This window comes from Leptonychotes weddellii, chromosome 7 (assembly GCF_054177405.1).
Source record: "Leptonychotes weddellii isolate Sample4059 chromosome 7, ASM5417740v2, whole genome shotgun sequence".
In the NCBI taxonomy this organism is placed as follows: Eukaryota; Metazoa; Chordata; class Mammalia; order Carnivora; family Phocidae; genus Leptonychotes; species Leptonychotes weddellii.
This window is the reverse complement of record NC_138375.1, coordinates 91,958,213-91,974,052: the sequence shown is the minus strand read 5'-3', so window position 1 is coordinate 91,974,052 and position 15,840 is coordinate 91,958,213. Positions and strand designations below refer to the sequence as shown.

The 15,840-nt window shown below is 35.6% G+C and overlaps 1 protein-coding gene across 1 annotated transcript in view; it reads left to right on the top strand.

Annotated features, from left to right (window-relative positions):
- The window catches only part of FCHO2 (FCH and mu domain containing endocytic adaptor 2), a 115,283-nt gene extending 103,877 nt beyond the window's left edge, over nt 1-11,406 (top strand). The window contains exons 23-26 of the mRNA XM_081826764.1: nt 3,974-4,173; nt 4,887-4,951; nt 8,486-8,650; nt 8,986-11,406. Coding sequence (XP_081682890.1) covers nt 3,974-4,173; nt 4,887-4,951; nt 8,486-8,650; nt 8,986-9,008 — 453 coding nt within the window. The 3' untranslated portion in view covers nt 9,009-11,406. The remainder of the gene's footprint in view (nt 1-3,973; nt 4,174-4,886; nt 4,952-8,485; nt 8,651-8,985) is intronic.
- The last annotated feature ends 4,434 nt before the right edge of the window (nt 11,407-15,840 follow it).

The window sequence follows — 15,840 nt, the reverse complement described above, 5'->3', positions numbered from 1 at the left end:
CAAGAGCAAAAATAAACAAGTGGGACTACCTCAAATTAGAAAGCTTCTGCACAGGGCGCCTGGGTGGCTCAGTTGGTTAAGCGACTGCCTTTGGCTCAGGTCATGATCCTGGAGTCCCGGGATCGAGTCCCGCATCAGGCTCCCTGCTCAGCAGGGAGTCTGCTTCTCCCTCTGACCCTCCTCCCTCTCATACTCTCTGTCTCTCATTCTCTCTCTCAAATAAATAAATAAATAAATAAATCTTAAAAAAAAAAAAAAGAAAGCTTCTGCACAGCAAAGGAAATGATCAGAAAAAGAAAAGGCAACCTACTTACTGGGAGGAAGTATTTGCAAATCAACCTGATAAGAGTTAATACCCAAAAGAATTCATAGCCAACAATTGGATTATAAAATGGCTATGGGATATGAATAGACATTTTTCCAAAGAAAACATACAGATGGTCGGTAGGGCACATGAAAAGATGCTCAACATCACTAGTCAGGGAAATGCAAATCAAAACCACAATGAAATATCACTTCACACGTGTTAGAATAGCTGTTATTAAAAAGACAAGAATTTATAAGTTGTGGAGAGGATATGGAGAAAAAAGAATCTTTGTGTACTGTTGGTGGGGATGTAAATTAGTGCAGCCACTATGGAAAACAGTATGGAGATTCCTCAAAAAAAAAAAAAAAAATTCAAAAAGAACTACCATGTGATTTAGCAGTTGGACTTCTAGATACCTGTCTGAAGAAAACAAAAACGCTAATTAACAAATCATTTTCACTTCCATGTGTACTGTAGCATTATTAACAATAGCCTAGACATGGAAACAACCCAAGTGTCCCTCAATAGATGAAAGCATAAATAAGATGTAGTGTATATATATATATATAATGGACTATTACTTGGCCATAATAAAGAATAAAATCTTGCCATTTGTAACATCATGGATGGACCTTGAGGGCGTTATGCTAAGTGAAGTAAGACCAACAAAGACAAATACGGTATAATCCCACTTATATATGGAACTTAAAAAACAAAATGCCAGGCTCAGAGATCAGAGAACAGATTGTTGGTTGCCAAATAGAGGGTTCAGGGGGGTAGGCAAAATGGGTGAAGTGATTCAAAAGTACGAACGTCCAGTTATAAAATAAGTCATGGGGATGGAAGATAACAGTGTCCTAAGGTTAGTAAAACTGTATTGCATATTTCAAAGTTGCTAAGAGGGTAGATCTTAATCCTCATCATGAGAAAAAATAATTGTGATTATTTTGCAGTGTATACAAATATTGAATGTTTATGTTGTCTGACTGAAATTCATGTCAATATACCACAATAAAAATCCTTTTAAAAATCTGTTAAAACCATCCTTTCCTATAGCCACAGTGAACAACAACAATAAAAACCAATTTGGAAAAAAACCTAACAATCTCTACTGAGCTGAATATAATTATAAAGGAATACTTTATTCAGATGAAGAGTCATGTTGTAAACAGTTTAGGTGTTTCTAAAATAACTTATAAATTTAATGTAATCCTGATCAGAAACCTAGTAGAAGTGTGTATGTATTGGTGTTTAGAAACTTGACAGTCATTTTCAGGTTCTCTGGAAGAATAAGGCTTGGAATAATCAGTTAAATGTCTTAAATGGTAATGTGGAGTAATGTTTGAGTTTTAATGGGAAAACTTTTTGTAAGGTGACAGTATTTATAATAGTTTGGAACTGGCAGAATAGATGGCCAGATCAAAGGAAGAGTATGTCCGGAAATGGATCTAAGAATAAATGGAAAACTTACTTGACCAATTAGCATTTCAAGGCAATGTGGAAATGATGAGTTTTTCAATAAATGGTACTGGGGCATCAGGCTGGAGATTTGGGAAAAAATTCACTGAATCCCTAACTCATACCTTTAAACAAAATAAAATCTGCATGTATCAATAATAGTAAAAGATGAAACCATAAAGTTACTAAAATAAATCATGAGTGAATATAAATCTATGGGTATATATGCAAGTGTGTGTATATATGTATAACTATATATATTTTACATATTTTCATCTTAAAATGTCAAGAGCTAAGTGTAATACAAAACCCAGAAGCCATGAATGAGTGAGATCTTTGACAACAAATAAATCAGTGTATATAAACTCTTTTTGTTAAAACAAATACTTAAATAGAATCCATATTTAATCTGAGGGAAAAGTATTTGTAATATATAAGACCAAAGGGTTACTGTAAACCTTATAAATTAATAAGTAAAAGGTGATTAACTCAGTAGATAGGTAACTTCCAGAAGATGCTCCATGTCAGTAGTAATCAGAGCAATGAATATTAAGACAACAGTGAGATACCAGTTTTAGCCCATTAATTGACAAAAATGGGCAAGATTGCTCTATTAAGAGAGGTGTGACCACTTGTTAGAAGGTGTACAAGTTAATCAAACTGATTAGAAAGCAGTTCTTTTAGGTTGTTGAATTAGATTGCTGAATAGTCAAATTTTTAGAGAATTATTTAGAGAGAGAGAGAGAGCACGAGCAGGCGGGGCAGAGGGAGAGAAAGAGAAAATTTCAAGCAGACTCTGTCCTGCGTGCAGAGCCCAACACGGGGCTCCATCTCAAGATCCTGAGATCACAACCTGAGCCAAAACAAAAGTCTGATGCTCAAATGACTATGCCACCCAGGTGCCCCTGAATAGTTGAACCTTTAATTTAGCAATTCCACCTCAAGAAATCAGTTCTTCAAATATCACAAAAATGGGCAAAAAACGAAGATTAAGGTACAAAGGATATTCACTGCAGCATTTTATGGAAGCCACTTAAGTACACATCTACAGAAGAGATTCATTAAATGAGTTACTACAGCCTTTAAAAAGAATGACATCTATGTATGCATACCTACCAAGTGTGTAAGGAAATGTACCATGGTGTTAACAATGGGGAGTAAGAATGTCAAGGGATAAGTTTCCTATTTCATCTGAAATTTTTTTTAGGATTATATTTATTAGAGTGAGCACAAGGGGTGGGGGAGGGGTATAGAGGGAGAAGCAGGCTTCCCGTTGAGCAGGGAGCCCAACGCAGCACTTGATGCGAGGACCCTGAGATCATGACCTGAATCCAAGGCAGATGCCTAACCAGCTGAGCCACCCAGGCACTGCCCTCCTTGCCCCCATACTATCTGAATTTTTAATAGAGTAATGGTATTAAAATGGCTTGTGTTTCTAGAAAATAAATACTTTAAAAAGTGCTGCCACTTAAATGGGCTTAAAGTTTATTGCAAGTATTCATTATTATTAATTCTGTAAATGTTATTCAGTGCTTGTTTACTAGGAATAGCATGAAAGATAGACAGTATATAGAGTAAGTAGATAATAATGTATGTTACTGAGAAAAGGCAAAGTGCAGAATAAAGAAGAATGAAAATGTAATATTAGTGTAAATTTAGACAGGGTGATCAGGGTAGGTCTCATTAAAAAGGAGTTATTTGAGCAGGGAACTAAAGAATGGAAAAGAACTGCACCATTTACTATGGGTCATGTGGTTAAAATTAAACACTTGCAGTTGGAAGTATTCTAATTCTCAACTTGCAGTATTGCATAATTTATCTTTTTTAATTTTCTTAAATTCATAAGGAATCTTAGAATTCTGTGTTGGATATTGAGAGATACTCAAAAGTTACATGCATAAATAAGAATCACCTGATATACTTATTTCTGGACCTTGCACCTAAGCTTCTGAGTCAGATTCTCTGTATTTGGATCTCCAGGAATGTGTATTCTGCACAAATATCATGGATATTTTGATGTATGTAGTCCTAGATCCACACTTGGAGAGTGACTCTTACTCCTTTGAGATGAACCTGCTTTATTCTGCCTAGCAGTATTTCCGTCATTGTTTCTGATTCCAAGACTCTTGTGGTCATGTATACATCTCATTAGCATGACTTGTTTACTTTTGGGGCAAAAAACTTTCTTGGGTTTTTTTCTCTTTAAAGGTATCATCAAATGGTATTCAGTCCACTCCTCTAAATCTTGCAACATACTGGAAATGCAGTGCTGGCACCACAGATCTTAGAGTGGATTATAAGTACAACCCAGAAGCTATGGTGGCACCAAGTGTGCTTTCCAACATACAGGTGGTGGTACCTGTGGATGGAGGAGTCACAAACATGCAGTCCCTTCCCCCTGCAATATGGTAAATTTTAGATTTCTGAATTCCTGCTCAATTTCTCCTCCAAGTCCCAACTTCTAGAACCGAAGTTCTCAAAGTTGTCTTGTAAGTTTGGAAAGTTTTAGTGCATTTTACCATGGAAACCACGGTATGTATGAAAGATGCTGTTCATCCTATTAGTCTAATCCCAGTAGCCTCATTCCAGAAGTGGGTTTGCTGTCACCACCTAGACCTGAATGATACAGTACAACTTTACCCTTAGGCAAATTGCTTAACCTCTGTCAACTTTATTTTTCTTAAAAAAAAAAAAAAAAAAAGATAATTACTTTGCAGAGTTATATATAACATCTAGCATATCTGTAAGGACACCTGTCTTACTAGTTTAGTAACTCTCATCTCTTAACTTCTTCTCTTGTTCCCTTTATTAATATGAGATTCTGACACTCTATTTGCTTCACTGTTTAATAAAATTTTCTTCTCCTTTAGTAATGAAGGTACCGAACCACCTATACATTCAGTTTTCCTCTCTCTGACCAGAAGAAACTTTGTAATCTAGTAAATGTCCATTAAGATATTAGCATTATATTATATCATGAACACATCTTCACCAGGTAATACTAAAAGTAAATTTAGCCCTATAGTTGTTCTGGCGAAATATTTAAAATACATTTATTTTTTGACTGCCCATCCTATAAGGCACTATACTGGACACAATCTGAAGATACTTGTTCTTACAGGAATGCAGAACAAATGAAAGCCTTTTGGAAACTCTCTGGTATTTCAGAGAAATCAGAAAATGGAGGTAAGTGTATATGCTTTTTTGTTTGTAATGCAGTGCCCCTGAAAATGGATTTTTTAGGCATTTTTATGGAAAGCTTTTTCTTGGATTTTCATGCCTTCAGTTCTAGAATTGACCACTAGGTGGAAGTTAATACCTTAAATAAGAGTGCACCAGTTGATATTCAGAACACATTTCCCCTCTAGATTGAATATGCTTTCTCTGTAAGAAAAAGCATTTGTTTCGCTGTAACTTTATAAAAACTATGTAAATGCGTATGCTCACATGGTAACAGTCAATTTTTTATTAGGTATTTTCAAGTAGAACCATCTATCCTGCTGGGTAACCTGATAACTAACTGAAACTCTTTTAACACACCCTTTAGATCATTCTGTTATTGGGGTCCTGGCCTCCCAGAAATCATGCAGAAGCTTCCAGACTTAAAAAATCCTCTTTCTTTGCCTTCCCACCTTCCTAAGACAACTTTTCTTAGTCGTATCACCTTAGTAAAACCAACCATCAACAGCTTTTACTTCTCTGCTTATTATTTTAAGGAGAAACAAGTTAATTGCTTACTCCCACCAAGTCTCCATCTGTTTGTGTTCAAAATGCAAAGGAAAAATCTCTGCTGGGTGGTCACCCTAGTGTCTCCTCTAAGTCAACTTAGAATATAATTTCCAGGACCATCAAGTCTTTAATTATTCTCATTTTCTCTTAAAGTTAAGAGAATTCTCTTGCTCTTTTTTTTTATTAACGTATAATGTATTATTTGTTTCAGGGGTACAGGTCTGTGATTCATCAGTCTTACACAATTCACAGCACTCACCATAGCACATACCCTCCCCAGTGTCCATCACCCAGTTACCCCATCCTTCCCACCCCCCACCACTCCAACAATCCTCAGTTTTTTTCCTCAGATGTCCCTACCAGTGCAAGCTTCATCACAGGCACTCAGTTTTTTTCCTGAGATTAAGAGTCTCTTATGGTTTGTCTCCCTCTCTGGTTTTGTCTTGTTTCATTTTTCCCTCCCTCCCCCTATGATCCTCTGCTTTGTTTCTCAAATTCCACATATCAGTGAGATCATATGATAATTGTCTTTCTCTGATTGTATTTCATTTTCCTGCTCTCCTTTGAATGCCTAATTTAACCTTCAATAACTTTTCCTGTTAAGTAGGTTTGTTTTCTTTTTTTTAGCTTTTCCAGTTTTGCTTAAGCTTTTTCTCTTTGAACATTTTAAGCATACTGTGATCAAAACATAAATCATTTCAGTAGGTTTTCTCACATATTTCTTTATCAAGGACCAGCAACATATCTGTAGTGGCTATTTATTTATACATGCCATGCTGAGTCATACTTTTACTAGAGAAACATCTATTTGGTGAAATAGCCAAGATGATCTACAGTTCCTTTGTTGCTGTTTGGTACTTGAAGTTTGCCTGTTTTCAGGTGCCAGTGGTGCTGACTTTTACTCAAGCATTATGGCTTCTGGGGAGACAAATTTAAAATTCGTAGTTAAAACTAGAAGTAAACCAGAAGTCCTATTTGAATTGAGGGCTTACAACCAGTTAGCAGGGAAGAGAGGACACAGATTTTTCCCCTGCTTAATGAAACTGTACTATTTTAAGTACTAACAAGGGAAATTGTTCCTTCAAAAATAAGATACAAATTTTCTAACCAGATATTTTAATAGTTTGCCTCTGCGGTTCAGGTATCAAGTGTGTGAAGAAATGTTAGAATCTTTTAAATGTGGTTCTGATTTGGTTAGTCAGCCTTTAAAAAGAAATATCCAAATTAGAATGCTGTAAAATAGGAATATGTTTCTATTCTGGCATTATGCCCAGAAGAGGGACAGGAAATAATTCTCAAGTTTAAGCACTGCCAAGGTGGCTGCTCTTGGCCTGTGTAGTAGAACTTTCACAGAATTGAACTGCCTATCAAGAGAATTGTAGAAGTGTAAGGAGGGTTTGGACAGTGGTTAAGAATTAGGCAGCAGTTCATCCCCCAGCTGATCTGTGCCATCAGGTGCAGTCCTGCAGGCTGGATCACGGTTATGGTATCTTCCTCCAGATTTCCCTCTGTGGTGTTCAGCTTCTGTGCATGGAATCCTAGAACGTCACTCCTGCTACCTGGCAATTCCATCTGTTTTCCTTGACCAGAAACCTGAGCATGCCCCTAGACTACTCCTCCTTTCCCCCTTTTTTGACTCCCAACTCTGAAATATCTTTCAAATGCATTTACTTCTTTCCTTTCCCTTAGCCTAGTTGAGATCCCCTGTTTAATCAACTGTCACATAGAGTTCTACACTGTTTTATTGACTTTTAGTTGGTTTCCCTACCTTGCATCTTATACTTCGGTCCCCTTTTGAGATACTAATCTGAAATGTTTTTGTCTTCCTTATCTTTAGTGGCTCCCTATGATTATTTCTTATCGTGAATTGTAAAGATACTTCCAACGTGTTCCTTCCTACCCTAGTCTTATCTTCTGCCACTCTTGCATCCTGTTCTCCAGCTCTTCTGTGATGTATGCAGTTCCCTGCTTAAAGGCACTGTGCTCTCTCAGGTCTCCCATCTCTGTACCTGTAGTTACCGCTGCCTGCAATTCACATTGGGCCCATAGCTCTTGAGAGCTCTTTTACAGCATTTATCATATTCATCATAATTATTTGGTTTACAGTTTCTGGCACACGGTTAGACTGAGGTATGTTGAATAAATGGTTATATTGAAAAGAAAGCATCTCAGAACTACCTAGTTGACCCTTGACCAATGCAGGGGTGAGGAGTGCCGAACGCTCTGCACCCCACCCACCCTGGTGACACTGTATAGTCAAAAATCCACATATAACTTAGACTCCCCCAAAATTTTATTAGTAATAGTCTACTGTTGACCAGAAGCTCTACTGATAACAGTTGAAAATACTGTTCTATGTTATTATATACACAGATATCGTCAAAATAAAGTAAGCGAAATAAAAGAAAATGTTAAGAAAATCGGAAGAGAAAATACATGTACAGTACTGTACTGATGGGGGAAAAAAATCCATGTTTAAGTGGACCCACATAGTTCAAACCCATGTTGTTTAAAGGTCAGCTGTATTTGGCATGATAGTACCAGTTAAATTTGAAGAAGCGGAGTAGAAAATAATGTTGATACAGCTTTCCCAGTCTTAGCTGTCTTTCCTTCTTTACCTCTCCCACTCCCATAATATGGTAGTTGCTGTCATTTCCTTTTGACTTTATTCCTACTCGTACTCCTCCTAGGGTTTCCCTCTGAACTGCCCTCATGGACTCCCTTTTTCTCTTTCGACTTACTTCCACATGTGTCTGTATGTAGCACATTGAATCTCAGTAGGAATCTACCAGGGTGTTTACTATTAAGTCAGAGAGAAGCAGGGATTAAATTAATTCAGATTCATTGAATAAAGTCTGCTTTGGAAATAGGACAATGGTTTGTTTACTGTATACATTTTATGAATTTGGCATAGGACATAGTTCATCTTCACTTGTTTCTGTGTCAATTTTATGTTGCCCTATTTAAGTTCTTTTATTCTTTGCCTTGTAGGTTCTGGGTCCCTCAGAGCAAAATTTGATCTTTCAGAAGGACCTAGTAGACCCACCACACTTGCAGTGCAATTCCTCAGCGAGGGAAATACCCTCTCAGGAGTAGATATTGAACTTGTAGGCACTGGCTATAGGCTTTCCTTAGTAAAGAAGCGGTTTGCCACTGGTAAGTTGGGAGATTTTAAGTTTTTAATGTACATGGGAAACATTTATATTCGAACAGTAAGTTTCTAAGCAACTGTTTATTAAATTGTCAAGCAGTTTGTAATCTAAAGTCATGGAAACTTTCTTCTTTGACCTTTGTACAAAGTACCAGGTAGAGAAACACCTGGGAGAGAGTAAGCATGGTCCGGACAGCTGGACGGACACCTGTGATCTGTTTCTAATGTATTGTAAACAGCAGGTGGGAACTGAGTTTGTGTATCTGTACCCACAGTGAAAATGTCCTCCTTTGAGTTCATTTGAAAGTGTAATTGCTGGGGTCTGCTTGGTGTTTTTCAGGACGATACCTGGCGGATTGTTGATGGACCTGGGAAACTGGTTGGCTCGAGAGAATTACAGGCCTGCCATCCTGTGTTGTCTGTTCTTTCCAACACTGTTTTAGCTTGTATTAGGTCTTTGAACTTACATATATTTGAGAACTGATTACAAACATTAAATTGCACTTTTGAAGTGACTCATCAAAAGCAATAGCACTGAAATGATTTTCAACACTGTTAATGATCAACTGCCATATTCCGGAAGCACCTTTGAGATTCTCAGTAAAATGAAGTTTTCCTAGGCTGAAATTTTACATTATCTTCAGTGTCTATGTTGAGTTGTAGTGTATTATCAGGCCTAAAATTTCAGGAGAGCAAGCACAAAATAATTCAGCTTTCCATTAATTTTTAGAGTCAGAGATAGCTTTGAAATTTCCTAAGTTTGATATGAATGGAGACACACAGAACGTTGAATTGTAAGTTTTGGATAATGTTAATTTAGAATACTCAATCAAATTGAGTTATGTGCCATAATCAGACCAGAGTCCAAGGCGTATGCAAAAAATGTATAATTTGATTCTCATATAAACATTAATAAAGTGTAGATGGTGTTTTGTATGATTTTTTAATTCTCAAGTGCAATGTGTGTTAAAATAAGCTTGCAAAAGACCGCAGAGAAATTTACTTCTGCAGTTAGTTAACTTTATAGAATTTGTGATTGTTTTTAAGAATTAATGCTGTAGATTTAATTTATTTTTATATGGATTACATAATGTGTGCCTTTTAAAACAATAACAAAAGCCAGAAATGTGCCTATCCAGTTTGTGTTCATTAACGTGCCTCACTTTCCCCCCCTCACAGTCTGGATCTTCTATCTTAGGGTGGTCAAGCATTTTTACAAGATAATTGCCATTTCTGTAAATACCTTTGGCCTCAGTTGGAAAGGGAATTCAGAGTAACTAAAGGGTAATTTGTACTTAAAAACCCTGGCTCACTTCTTTAGTGATAACACTGTAGCCACTAGAAAGAGAACTATATCTAAGGGCATATGTTTACAGGGGGGAAAGTTACCTTCAGTTATTCCACCTAAGTATGTAAATCATAAAACAAATATTGAAAAACTGATGAATGGTTAATTGGTAACTGCTGTTTTATTTCTCAACTTGGCATTTCCCTTCATTCTGTTTATCATTGGAAATTTATATACATTTACTGAATGTGTTGTGAGCATGAATTTTGTATTTTGTGAGAAACTGATTTAAGAAATATTAGTTTTGGCATTGGAGAAGTACTGCCAGTTGTTTTCATTTCAACAATTGGAAAAATTACCAATTTATATGTTTTTATTATTTAACTGCCACCTGCTAGAAATGGGGAGATTATTTGAAGTGATGGATTGGGTTAAGCCTTTCTTGAACTACTAATATTAAATAGTAAAACTAACTTTGTAGCAAATCCTGATTAACTGAAAGACTTAAAATATTTTGGACAGTTTCATAACTTACAAATGGGAGTTTTATTTATAAGGATAAATGCCAGTGTCCTGCATTTTTACGTAGAAGTGATAAATTGTGTTATATAATTTATATAAAACCACTAATTATTCTGTTAAGCTTTACAGAACATAAAACCCCTACTACTAGACACTTATGTAATGTCTTGCTCTACTAAATATAGCAGAAAATCTACTTATTAGCAATACATATAACACAATATGTGCTTTTTAAATATATTCAGTGTTAGCCCAGTTCTAAATTTAGATTTGACTAAAGCAACACATTAAGACAATTTGCTGAAATGTTCATCTTTACTACATAGTGAGCGAAATGAGAATTGCTCTTATATTGTGTTCTTTTAAATGCCAATTACAGTCCCTTACTGGAATCTTAAATGTAACTGCTTTGTAATCGGGCAGCTTTTAATGGGCAGTTAATACTTTATTATTGGACTTGACACCATTACACTCACCATGTTTGTTTTTAAATCAAGTATTACCTGAAAATGTTCAAATTAGTGAAATGGTTAAACTTCTGCACTTTCTTAATTACCACAGTCTTCATACCAAGTGTTGATACCTACATTTGTATTTAGGCGCAGGTTACAATTTTGAAGCCATATGAGTTTATATTGATTTTGTTTTTCATTTAAAAATCCACTAATGGTATAAAAAAGACCAGTAGATTTTCAATGGGAAATGTATTTAGCAAGCTGGTTCTTGCTTATGTATAGTGATAAACTTTGTAGCTGCCTCTTTAACCAAGAATTTGTAAACACAGAACTCTAACAAATGTGAGTTTTTAAGAAATATTATTTACTACTTTGAGTTGTAATTAGAACAATGCAAATCTATCTTACACAATTTTGTAAATATTTTCGATTTTTTCATAAAATGTAAATTTTACATAAAAGTTGTGCCCTTAATAAACATGTAATATATAATTTATCTGTTGGTTTATGTGTCTTTGTACCCCTACTGATAGGACAAGGCAAGCTAGGTAAGGAGTAATTGGTTTTGAACTTGGTATCACCATTTAGACAGGCATACAGATTGATCTGTTAATTTTAATTGGTTATATCAGAAAACTTTATTTGCAGTATCACCTCAAAATATAGAAATTGTTTAATAAGAGATTTTTAAATATATTTAAATACATTTTCCAATGTATAGTTTCTAAATATATTTAAATTGATGTTAAGCTTTAGCAAAGACTTTCCTCCTGATATAACAAGTGATTTCTTGGCCTTTTCCTTATGGTTGCAGTGTGGCTGCCACAGGTCCAGAGTATATAATTACATCGGAAGCTGGGAGAAGGGGCAGTGCCTGGTGTACCTGTCCTTTCTGTCAGGAGAGTAAAACCTTTTCCAGAAGCTTCTACCACATTTGTGCTTATATCTTGTTGCCTAGTATTGTGTAAGAGAGGCAGAGTAAGCAAGTAGCCTTTATAATGAAAATGAGCGAAGGAGAAGGGGCTGGACCAATAGGTCAGCCACAGAATTCCTGACTGGTACAGGAGTATTTCCTTATGGCTTATTGCCAATCGAATCTTTGCATTATCCCAGTAAACTTCAAGGAAAAAAAAAGGGGTTTGTTTGTTTGTTTTTGTTTTTTAAGATAAACAGCAATGGGCAGGGCAAACTTGAAAATCTTCTGTTTTTATCTTTAGGAAGAATCTATCAGTATAACCTTTGAATAGAATAATTTGAAACCAAGGCACATCACTATCTGTGGTGAACACAGATGCCAAAATCCTCAACAAAATATTAGCAAACTACATTTAACAATCCACTAAAATGATCATTCGCAACAGCCAAGCAGGATTTATTCCAGGGATGCAAAGATGGTTTAACATACACAAAATCAATATGGTACACTCTATTAACAAAATGAAAACTAAAAATGATATAATCATCTCAAAAGATGCAGAGAAAGCATCTGACAAAATTCAATATCCATTCATGATAAAAACTCCTAAGTGGGCAGAGAGGAAATATACTTCAATATAATAAAGGCCATATATAGCAAACCCACTGTCCAGTGGGTGAAATGCTGAAAGCTTTTCCTCAAAGATCATAACAAGATAAGGATGTCCACTTTCACCAGAGTGCTGGAAGTCCTACTCATAGCAGTTAGAAAAGGAAATGAAAGGCCTCCAAATCGGTAAGGAGGAAGTAAAACTCACTAGTTGCAGATGAAGGATACTGAATATAGGAAACCCTAAATACTGCACCAAAAAATTATCAGAACTAAAAAATTCAAGGTTGTAGGATACAAAAATAAATCAGTTGCATTTCTATACACTAATAGCAAAATAGCACAAAGAGAAATTAAGAAAACCAAATCCCATTTACCATTACATCAAACAGTATAAAATACCTAGGAATACATTTAACCATTGAAGTAAAATACCTATACTATGAAAACTAAGATAAGTGATGAAACCAATAGAAGACAACACAAACAAATGGAAAAATATACTATGTTCATGAATTGGAAGAATACTGTTAAAAATGTCCAACCCAAAGCAATCTACAGAGTCAATGCAATTACTATCAAAATAACCACTAGTATTTTTCCACATACTAGAACAAAAACAATGCTAAAGTTTAAAAAAAAAAAAGATTCTTTAAGTAATCTCTGCACCCACTGTGGGGCTCAAACTCACAACCCTAAGATCAAGAGTCACATACTCTACCAACTGAGCCAGTCAGGTGCCCCACAAAAATCTCAAATTCTTAGGGAACTACAAAAGACCCCCAGTAGCCCAAGCAATCTTGAGAAAGGAGAACAAAGCTGGAGGTATCAACATCCCAGTTTTCAAGTACACTACAAAGCTATAGTAATCAAAACAGTGTGGTATTGGTGCAACAACAGAGATCAATGAAATAGAAATTGAGAACCCAGAAATAAATCCATGGTTATATGGTCAATTCTTCTACAAGAAAGGAAGCAAAAATACACAGTGGGTTAAAGACAGCATCTTAAATAAATGGTGTTGGGAAAACTGGACAGCTACATGCAAAAGAATGAAACCACTTTCTTATACCATACAGGAAAAACTCAAAAGAGATTAAAGACCTGAATTCATAAAACTCCTTAAAGAAAACATGGGCAGTAATCTCTTGGACATCAACCTTAGCCATTTGTTTCCAGATAGGTTTCCCCAGGCAAGAGAAACAAAAGCAAAAATAAACAACAGGCACTACATCAAAACAAAGTTTTTGCGCAGCAAAGGAAACCACCAACAAAACAAAAAGGCCACTGAGAGAAGATATTTACAAATGATACATCCACTAAGGAGTTAACATCCAAAATATATAAAGAACTTAACACCAAAAAAAAAGTCTGATTGAAAAGTGGGCAGGGAACCTGAATAGACATTTTTCCAAAGAAGACATACAAAAATGGCTAACAGACACATGAAAAGGTGCTCAACATCACTCATCGTCAGGGAAACTCAAGTCAAAACCACAAGGAGCTACCACCTCTCACCTGTCAGAATGGCTAGAATCAAAAGACCAAATTTTAGCAAGAATGTAGAGGAAAAGAAACCCCATGCACTGCTGGGAATGCAAACTGGTCTAGCCACTGTGGGTAGCAGTAGTATGGAGAGTCCTCAAAAAAAAAAAAAAACCAAACCCTAAAAGTAGATATACCATTCAATCCAGTAATTCCACTTCTGGATATCTAGCTGAGGAAAATTAAAACATTAATTTCAAAAGATACAGGCACCCATCTGTTTGTGGCAGCATTATTTACAATAGCCAAGATATGGAAGCAGCTCAAGGTTCCATGGATAGATGAATGGATAAAGAAGACGTGGTGTATATACATACAATTACTATTACTCAGTTACTTAAAAAAATTAGATCTTGTTATTTGAAACAACATGGATGGACCTGGAGGATCCAGGTTATGCTAAGTTATTATGCTAAGTGAAGTAAGAGAGAAAGACAAATAGTGTATGATTCCACTTGCCTTTGGAATCTAAAAAACAAAAACAACGAACAAAGAACCAGAGACAGATTCCCAGCTAGAGACCAAACTGGTGATTACCAGAGGGACATGGGTATAAGGACGGCTGAAATAGATAAAGGGCATTGAGAGGTAGAAACTTCCACTTTTAAAATAAGTAAGCCACGAAAAGTACAGCATAGGAAATGTAGTCAGATTTGTAATAATGTTGTATAGTAAGTGCACATAGTGCGGGGAACATTGAGTAATGTATAGAATTACCCAATCACTATGTTATACAGCTGCAACTAGTAGAATACCAACTATACTTCAATAAAAATTTTTACAGATGTGAATGCAAAACCAAAAAAAAAAAAAAACAAAAAATATTGGCATACCGAAGAACATATAAATTAAATAAAACATTTACAAATAAAAGTATATGAGTAAGAAATTTTAATTGGTGCAATAAAGTACTATATTTCAGTACTTTCAGGGAATTTCAAGTGAAATACCTTGAAACCAGAGGAGTTTCTATCTATGAAAAATTTTTAAAAACAAACTCATCGATGTAGCAAAATAATGAGATTTAGAAGTAGAAGTAAAAAGCCTCATGAGCCTGGTAGCGGCTGGTAGCCAGAACAGAATTCTAGTTCAACTTTAAATTTACCTAAAAAATAATAATTCTAACATAAAGTATTAATCCTAAGAGGTATAAGATACAGGATACAAGCTTCTTTGGCAAATAAATATTAATAGTACCACAGTTGGACTAAAAGCAAACAGCAATTAAGAGAGCATTCGAGCTCAATAATATACTTAATTCCAATAATAAAATGAACTAACTTAGGACTGGATCAATTCATCGGAGTCATACTGTTTATGAGTAACAAGTGTTACTGCTCCTCACATACACTTATATCAGAACAGGTGATCGCTGACAGTTAACAATAAAAAAAAAAGTTAATTATTTATTAAAGCAATTGTTAACCAGGGAATGTGGGAAGGTAACAGGAACTGGGCAAGCACAAACCCCACCTGTTTACCACAAACATCACCTCTGGCATTTTTAGTATTCGAGGCACTACTGTGGTGGATATAATGGTGGTGGGATCCTGACTGTGCAAAGGAGGCCAAATCATTTCTTCTCTAAATAAGGACTTGTGTGATTGGCCACAGGAAGGTCTCACTGTCTCTTACTTTTCATCAGAGAAACTGACCTTGCTGTGAAGACGGGGGAAGGACAGATGAGAAAACACTACAGATTATAACTAATTAGCCTACCAAACCCCAAACTTCAACAGAACTTTAGACTAACAACATAAGTTGGCGCGACCTTGGTGAATAAAACAAAGTGACTAAAATCCAAACTAGTCAAAATATTGTATCATCTACTGATCCAAAAACTTGATCACCAGAGCATGT